This window comes from Ruditapes philippinarum, unplaced genomic scaffold, assembly GCF_026571515.1.
Source record: "Ruditapes philippinarum isolate M1 unplaced genomic scaffold, ASM2657151v2 ctg767_1_1_1_1, whole genome shotgun sequence".
Taxonomy (NCBI): Eukaryota; Metazoa; Mollusca; class Bivalvia; order Venerida; family Veneridae; genus Ruditapes; species Ruditapes philippinarum.
Window position 1 is genome coordinate 115,534 of NW_026866214.1, and position 9,795 is coordinate 125,328.

General features: G+C 30.0%; 1 protein-coding gene across 17 annotated transcripts in view; it reads left to right on the forward strand.

Moving 5' to 3' along the window:
- LOC132731733 (hepatocyte nuclear factor 6-like) overlaps window positions 1-9,179 on the forward strand; it is a 39,295-nt gene extending 30,116 nt beyond the window's left edge. For 8 of the 17 annotated variants that reach the window (XM_060717961.1, XM_060717967.1, XM_060717964.1 and 5 more), the window contains one exon: window positions 654-9,179. In XM_060717961.1, the coding sequence (XP_060573944.1) occupies window positions 654-943 (290 nt within the window). In that variant the 3' untranslated portion in view covers window positions 944-9,179. The remainder of the gene's footprint in view (window positions 1-653) is intronic. The other 9 variants (XM_060717962.1, XM_060717968.1, XM_060717965.1 and 6 more) reach the window with 3 other exon arrangements.
- Window positions 9,180-9,795: the final 616 nt, after the last annotated feature.

The following is a 9,795-nucleotide window of genomic DNA, read 5'->3' on the forward strand; positions in this document are numbered from 1 at the left end:
AAAGCCACTGGTCTTTGTTTTATCGTTATAAATTTAAAAGTTTTCCCCCATAAATTACACGAATTTTATACGAATTTGACCTCGTCATTGGAGTCCATTCATTATGAATAATGATAGTCTTTCCTTTACTTAATCTTTAAACTGTCTCTTACTTTACTTAAATGTTGACCTTCTGAATTTGTGTTGTGGATATGCCTAGCTTTTGAATTTGAGGCAGTCCATTCAAAGTTTAAGGGATTTATTTATAATTTATAATGTTACAAAACTTGAGATCAATGTTGAAAAATGTCTTAATTAAATTCCAGATAAAATTCCCGTATTTTTTGTTCTCTCTCTAGGGGTTATAGATTTGACTTCTTGTGACATTTAAATTTGTAATTTGAACTGGTTATATATTATGTGTTGTAGTGTTTTCTATATAATATATTACTTTTATCAAGTATTTGCGGAATTCAAGAATTGTGGTTATGAAGGTTATTTTCTGTTACAGATATTTCAAATTTGATATTTATGTGAATGTGTAAAGTTAGCAAATTGTGATATCTGATAACTATTTTTTTCAATTTCAGTAAATATTAAAGACTTATATAAGAATCTTAATACAAACTTAATAATGATTTTGCTAAATTTGAATATTTTCTCGTTCCTTTCAGCAGTGAAAAGAAAAGAATCGGAGATGTCCACCCCTCAGGAAAACCGCGGGCCAAAAAAGCCAAGACTTGTATTTACTGACATTCAACGTCGCACACTGCATGCAATATTCAAGGAGACCAAACGACCTTCAAAGGAAATGCAAGCTACCATAGCCCAGCAACTTGGTCTGGAGGTTACGACTGTTGCGAACTTTTTCATGAATGCACGGCGGAGATCGGTTGATAAATGGCGAGATGACAACGGTAATGATAACCGAGAAAGTGCACCTACTGGTATGCCGAAAAGTTGAAATAATGTCATGTGACCATGTTGTTTCGTATGTAAACAACAGAAAAATCAACAAACTCTGTGAGTGTTCGCGAAAAAATATATAAATAAAGCAACAGATTTCGTAATAAACTAGATACAAAAACAATGAATGTTGCTTGACGATTCAGGGTGGCGTGTGTTCAAATGCAGTGTTCTAAGGCAATTTTACTTATACGTGGAACAAAAAAAAAAGTACGTTGCGGATCTTTTTTTTATGTACGGCAAAAGAGTGAACGTGGATTAGAGTAGGAAATTTTCACCTGTGTATAGAAAATAATTTATGCTATGTGACATCATTTGTTGTACAAATGATAGACTTGTAAAATCATCGTGTAGATATGTTGTGAATTATATGTTTAGATGCATAACCAAAACTTTTTCTTTTTTTTCAACAGTGTCTCATGAATGTTATCTAAATATTACATATATATTGAAACGATGATCTGTAATTAATTGAATCTAATTGTGTATATATTGATGTTTTATTTATACAACATTCCCCTTTTACTGATGTTAAACAGTGTAAAATTTTATTTAGGTAAAGGTTATTGTTTTATAGATACGCGTGCAGCATGTTTTTTAGAATGTTGTATGGCACGTTTTTTAGAATCGTGTACGACACATTTTTTAGAATCGTGTACAGCACGTTTTAAGAATCGTGTACAGCACGTTTTAAGAATCGTGTATGGCACGATTTAGAATCGTGTACGGCACGTTTTTTAGAATCGTGTACGGCATGTTATAAGAATCATGTGTAGCACGCCTTCAGCTCAACAATGGTAGCAGATTAGTGACCCTATTTATTTGACAACGTTGATTTATAATGTTCTTTTTTGTTTTGTTTTTATTTTCTTTCTTTTTTTTGTTCTTGTAGAAGAAATAGCCAAGTTTTTCTTTCCCCGTCGGGTTATTATTATTGATCAAATGAACTCGATTGTTTTAAACCCTTTTGCATTTTATGTTGGATCTGATGAATTTATGTAAGTTATTAAGTTATTTGTACTATGTATATTTCATAGCAAGATGTGCTGAATTTAATTTATGAAAAAATATTGTGCTTTTTGTCTTAAAAAGAAATGAAATCCATGAAAAATGAAGGAAAAGGATGATATTTGGTAGTTTTAATTAACAAATCCATTTAGTATAAATCGAAGGAATTCCAGATTTCCGTTTTGGAAAGTTGACCTTTTTTAGTGATGATTAGTTTACCCCCAAAAAAATCCAATAAAGTGAAATCCAGATTTCATTAATTAGATTCTACCCTTTTGAAAACTTACATTTTTACTGATTATTAGTACTTTTTATTTAGCTTTTGAAGGGATTTTTGTATACAGGGAAAACTTTTTGATATAGGTATCATTATTATACTGGTATTTTACATCATATTTGTGTAGGAAATAGATTTTTAATTGCCGGGAAATCCAGACTTTAGGTGGGAAATGAATGAATTGCTTTCTCACATCACTGGGCAACGTATATTCTTTGTATTAGATGTTTAAGCATAGCATTTCTTTTAAGTGCCATCATGTCTTAAGTATTGCGGAATATTTTTTTGGGGGAATGACAATATCGTTTCATGTAAATCCATACATTTGACAGGTCTGTCGGTGCAATTCAGGTATTTTTCTGTATACTTCATGAGGCCTTATTTTGGCCACGTTTAAACTGTTTTTTTTTCTCCTTGGACTTTGAAGAAATCCAAAAACACGCAAGAAGGTGTGTTAAAAACCCCAATTTATCTCCTCTTTTTACAGTTTTGATCCAATTTTCATCTATTTATTTTTCATTGATCGAAAAGGTAACCAATCAGAAATCATTTCATTATAGTAAGGCATTCCATGACATGAACAATATCATTCCATGATGACATTTGATATATGTATATAAGAACATGGATAGGTGTCCATTTTGTATTTCTTTTTCCTTTTTCTCGTTATTGTCATTTATGGAAAAATAAAAATCTCAGAAACTTCAAACATTCTTTCGCAACATTCTTATTCTTGTGTTTTCATCTTTCGTTCTGATTTCAGTCAGATTCTTCTCAAGTTTGTGAAACAGTCCTACTTCAAAATCATCTCTCATCAAATTCAGCAGGGTTCTTCTCATTTTGTAATAATTAAAAAAAAAAGCATTTCCTTGAAAGTGTACAAAAAGTTATGGTTATCATATTTTGATTTTAACCTTTTTTGACAGAATATTTCGAGAAATTTGTTTTCATCTAAAAATAGAATTTTGCTGCAGAAAAGATATCCAATCATATTTAAGCTTGTAATTTTGTATTAGCCAATCATATTGCTCGTAGCATTCCATCTGAGTTATCCAGAAGCTTACATAGAGTTACAAAATAATTGCTGGCAATTTTTGTGCAATAGTTATCCAGAGTTGTTTAAAAAAAAGCTATATTTGGAAATATGATCAAAATTCCTCTCCCATTTTAATCATTCAGACTTCATCTTGATTTCTGTAATCCAGGAGACATTTACATTATCTCATATTTGTGACCTCTTTTTGTAACAGTCATTGTTGTGTGCAAAATGTACACAATGCAGTTATGGCATATTATTATATATTATACCTTTTGTGTGTTGTTAAAATGTACATGTTTATATGTTGGTTTCTCCACACACATTATGTACCCACTTTTGTTTGATATAATTTAAGGGGGGAGAAAAAAAAAGGTGCTGCATGCCAATTTTTATTAGTGAACTAGGGAGGTGGGTTAGGGTAGGGTTAGGATGGCATTCAATATTTAAGACAAGCATGGAAATTGCAGGATATGTACTTCATTTTTAACCGACTTGTTTGTTAGAGTTCAAGGCTTTTCTGTATTAAATATATGGCTAGTAGTTGGCTCTAAATGATGAAATGGAAAGCTGAACTTGTTTTAGAAATTGCTACATGTTTTTAATTGTCGAATGTACTTCTTATTTAAAATATTGTCAACAAAGCTCGGGGAAAATCTCATTAAAATGTTCCATTTAGTTAGATGACTTGATGGGATTTTAAGAAACAAAAACACATGCCTTTGCTTGTGACAGATGTTTTGTATATGTATCCAGAACAATGTAATGTACAAAACAAAAAAACACTGTATACATATTGCAAAAAATGAGCTTATTTTGAACTTCTGTATAAAAGTACGTTATTTGCATTTAAAACAAAATACATGTACATCATTAAACAAAAGTTGAGATCATTAAACAAACGTTGAGACTTCCCTTAAAACCATGGCATGTGATTGGTAGATCTTTTTTTTCAAATTGACCAATCAGTATTCTTTATACTAGGGTTGTTCAAGAAGTGATCTTTAATTATGAATTTTTAAAAAAAAAGCTAGTTAAAATGTTATCATTTTATCTGTCGACTATCAAGATTTTTGTGTTTAATGAATCTTAACCCGGATTTTGAGAGCCGAGTTGCGAGCTGAATAGAAAATATGACAAATTCAAACATGTGGCGCTTTTCTATCTAAATTAATCAGCCTGAGAACTTGGCCGACAGCTGGTTAAGAAAATATGTACATACCAAAAACAAATATGGAGTCCTGCTTTATATGGAAATGTAAACTGGGAAATGTAAAACCCAAACTATATACGTACATAACAGCTTTTTTTTTGGTAAATAAATTTTGTAAAAAGTAATATTTCTTCAAAATTTTGTGTTGGGTTTGAAAATTTTGTCATTCAGAAAATTTACAAAAAGTTCAACTTTTTTTGGGCTGAACATTTTTGTCATTAGAAAATTTCAAAAAAGTTCATGTTTTTTTTCCAGATGCATTATGGGTAAAGTTGATAAACTAGGCCACTTGGCGATTTGTTAAATACTTAAAATAATGGATATAAGAAATAACATAGTGGGTACTCTGGTAATATTTTGTGTGTGTTTAACCCTTAACCTGTTGGAAACAAAAGTTATTAGCCTTTTATTCAGGGCAGCGTGCTTATCACGGGTATAGAGCCAGGCCAGGGTGCATGTCTGTGCAGTCTGAACAGGCTCTTATACTATTGGCTGAAAAACTTAAGTTTACATTTTCATATCCTCAAATTTGATAATGATAACGTGGCAGGTTAACGGTTAAATGACGAGACTGTTAGGCACGGCATGTACATGTTAAATGTTTTATTATTTCTCGTGTTGTGAACAAAAACTAGTTTTGTGCTGAGTTTTATTATTATTATTATAATTATTCTTATTATTAATGAAATTTAAATTATTTTGTTATCAAACCCCCCAAGGCATATCAGTATATGATGAATTTTTTTGTGTCGTTTTTTTTTTTATACATAAGGTCTTGGAGTTTTCTCTGAAATTCAGAGACGTAAATGGCTTGTTTTTGTATATATCATATTCCAGTCTTATTCCCCCCTCCCCCTCTCCCCTGCAAACCTGTAATGGAATATTCCTTATATTTAACTTTGGAAAAGTCTATTATAGTTTAAAAGGGTATTTTGTGTTGAAAATTTGGCATGTTATACATTATAGAGGATTTTAGTTGAAGAAGAAATGTTTTGTAGCTTAAAAAAAGATGTTATTTTCACGACAGAATGCCTTTTTCATGATCACTAGATATAGAATGGTTCATGATATCATAATATTATAGCGTAGTTATAATTGTTGAGGGTTATTTTTGTGCAAAAACGAAACCAAGGCTATTTGCAATAAATATTTTGACAAGATTCTTACACATATTTTTTTTGCTGAAATATTTTACACATCGCTTTATACAAAAGGCATAATAAATTAAAAGTTTTATACATGTACTGTTCATCCAAAAAGACTGTTTTAACATTTGATCACATATTGTGTCCTAGGTTACATATTAGATATTTGAGAGACCAGTTTTTGACATGAAAAATCTTTTGGGTCAGTATAAAATGTGGTTTTAAGTTTCATCCAATCAGATTCTGGATGTTCATTGGTATCATCCAATCAGATTCCTGGTGGTTGTTACTATCACCCAATCAGATTCTGGTTGTTATTTAGTATCATCCAATCAGATTCCAGGATTCAAGATCAGTATTGAATTAGTAACTAGCTTAGAGGGTCTCTTGAAATGGAATTTACAACTTTATTACATAATTTATACCTATTTTAGGAACTTTATTGAAGTCATGACAGCAAATCATGTGAAATCCATGTCTAAATTTTTCTCCTATTCAATGTGTTATTTTGTGTGCATGGTTTATTTTACCTATAATGAACAATCAAGTTGAAATGTGCAGGTTTTGCCTTTTTAAGTTTTATTATGTATAAGTATTATAATAATATGTTTGCTTATATATCCCCCCCAGTGAAGGTCTGTTGCTATGGAAATATATACATAGGAAATACAATGGGCAGGAAAAAATAATAGTTTCTGAAACATAAAACTTTTGTATTCACTAATATTATTTTGCATATTCTGTTTTACTGGTAAGAAAAAAAGGATTGTTAGTTTTGTTAAGTAGACAGTGAATTTTGCGCAGTATTTGAAAGTGACATTTATCCATGAAAAGCAATACGATACTGGATAAGTTAGTAATGCTATATTGATATAGTAAGCATAATATTTAAATGGTTTAAATTCAAATTTTGTTGCAAATGCTTGTTCAGTGACTAAGTGTTGACTAGGAAACATGTAATACCTGTAAGATACGGTTTTTAGATGAGAATATTTTTCGTAAGTCACTAATTCAGTATTATTATGTATGTATTTCCAGAAGCTAATGACCTAGTTTATGACTATTAAAGTATTGTTCTGTACAGATCTGAATCATGAATCCGGCCTTTAATATTTTTAATGACATTTTTTTGTTTAGTATATTTTTTTGTTTTGTTCATTGTTACAGTAGCTTTTTGTTCGCCATTTTTTTTTCGTATGTCATTTACCATGTACGTATCATTGCTTTTTATTCGTAACGGATCTGTTGACTGTAAAACTATGTCTCGTAACTTTCTGGTATTGCTTATTTGACCGATTTTGATGTTTACTATATCTGATGCAGTGAATATAACAGCTATTTAGATTTTGACCACAAAAAAAAATGACCATCCAAAATTATTCCATGACATACTGTTTAAGATGAAATCAATTTTATTAGATGGTTTTTGTTTTGATTTTTAATTTTGAATAAAATTTAGGCTTAATATTGATACATTACCTATGATTTATATAATTGAAAATTGCGAGACATGATTTTATTATTCTGAGGTATTTCCTTTTCTTTCTTTTTTTGTTTATTAATGATATATTTATTATTGAATTAATTTATTTATTTACATATTTTTGACTTGTTTTTGAGGAACAAATTATTAATCAATGGCAAATTGCTCCAGGGAGATGATTGGCCGTGTATGAACAATGATGCTGGTCTCAAGGTGTTATATTATTTTTTGTAGTTGAACATAGTGATGGTTTACTCCAGTATAATGACATTAATTTATCTTTTGTGGCGTTTTTGAAAATTTATGGAAAAGAAATTTTAAAAAACAACAAAACTTGACTTTGATTGGAAAGATTTAAAATAGTTGAAATATATAACTACTTGTTTTACTTGATTTGAGGGAAAAAAATTCTTTTATTGGTAAACAGCCAAAAATAAGGATATTTGTGGAAGTTTTTACTGGACTATGTTTTGTGTTATGTAAGGGACCAATATTAGGCCTGGGACCAATACTTGGACATTCTCAAGACAGAAAAAAAACTTCAAATGCATGTGATCACCATAGTTTTTGTTGCCGTGTGAAAACTAGTCAACTGTCGAAACTTGGGAGGAAACTCCAAGTTTTGAAATAGGCTCACGGAAATGATGGGTAGAAATGCAGGCTAAAACTTGTGGACATTAGATTATACACAGTGAGTGTTGTACGATTCTGGATCTTTAAGTTGTAAAAACACACACACACACGCACATATTAAAATGTTGCCACAAGTTTTAGGCTGTGAATTTTACATCATTTTCACAAAGACAAAACTTTAAAAGAGACTGTCCATTTTTTGTGCAATATTTATTTATGTGTAAATGATTTTTTGTTTGTGTACAAGTGATGTGTGTAATGAAATATGGGGAATAGACATGTAAGGTTTATAGTTTTTGATGTACAACTAACTTAGTAAACTAGATGAAAGATCTCTGAAATAAGCCTCCCTGTGCTGTTAACACATGTTGAATAAATCGGATGTGCAGCATTTATGTATTTATATATATTATACTATATTAAATATATCCAATTTAAGAGAAGATTATTCTGGTTAAAGAAAAAAATACATAAACCCGTGTATAAGACGGGCGCATTAATTCTAGAGTTTGTTGGGATGTGAAATAACCTGACTTATAAATGAGTATTTATGGTAGACTGAATCTTTGCACAATTTGAGAGTTCAAATAACTATATTTAGATAAATAACTATATTTAGATACATTAACAGACAAAATAATAAGTCTTTGTTGCTCATTTTGAACAAGCATTATTTGTTGTACACAAATTTTCATAAAAATCTGTTTTATAATAACATTTGAATTTTTAAAAATAAATGTAGATTGTGTTTAAGAGATAGGGATGTTTAGTTGAAAGATCTTGTGGAATAAAGCCTTACTTACCGTAACTTGTTGTTGGGTGACTTTTGTTTTGTATTGTACAATATTTTTTACATATATTTTAGTAAATAGTGTGCTGAAATTTAAGACTAATCCATTTTACTAAAAACTAAAAAGTGAAGTAAGTTGCAACAGAAATAGTGTTGATTTGTGAAGGTATCAACACGGTTTCTTTTTGAATTTTTGTTTTAAAGAAAACCAAATGCCTAGTGCATTTGGACTTAAATTTAGTAGAACAGTGTTGATTATTTTATGAAATATATTTTTCTTGTTAGATGCACTAAGGGTAAATTTAGCGCTGTTTATGTAATTTTATTTCAAATGAACATTTTTTTTTCTCCACGATGCTCCAATCGGTTATTATATGAGATGATGGGAAAATAATAACCGAAATCCCCGAATGCAGGGTTATTAGTAATTTGAATGATTATGTAATATTTTTATTTTGTGGGGCTTTTGTACATGAAGCAATGTGCATTAATTCAGTGTTATTGATAACATTATTACCTAAATGATAAATGGTAAAACATTTTGTAAATGACCCATAATGTGTGTTTAGTTTTATTTTTTATCAGAAATCCATTATACATTCACATCTAATTTGGAAGAAAGAAAAAAAATTACATGTCATTTTATCAGTTCCATGTTAAAAAAAAAACATTTCTACATGGAGCATGGAGCAACAATCATTTAATGTAAAAACCATGTTCATTTTTTTTCATTCCATGTAAAAAACACAAGAAATATTTACATGGAAACAAAAACACAACACACATTCATTCCATGTAAACATGGTACATTATTTCATTCCATGTCGGTTTTTTTTACATGGGGGAAACACTCATTTTCCATGTAAAGCTATATAAACTGTTGTGGTAGTTAGATTATATGCAATGTTTAATTTTTTTTTGGATCTTTTTTCAAATGCTTTTTTTGATTCTGTTTGCAAATCCTCACTGTACTGAATCGTGTGGAATTTTTGGATTTTTTTCTTTCCTTTAATTCTTGTCTGTAGATCACACACTTGTAATGTTCGTCTAAATCCATTAACATTGACTTAGTATTCATGTATGTGTACAATAAAATATCTTGATATGAACATAAACTTTTCTGTCTTTACTTTTACCCTGAACGTAATGGTTTTGCGCTACTTTGAACTTGGATCAGTTCATTCGAGTTTTAAGGGCAATTCAATAACATTATATAAAATGGAGTTAATAAGCCAGACTAAATGGATGTGCTGGCTTGGCTCTTT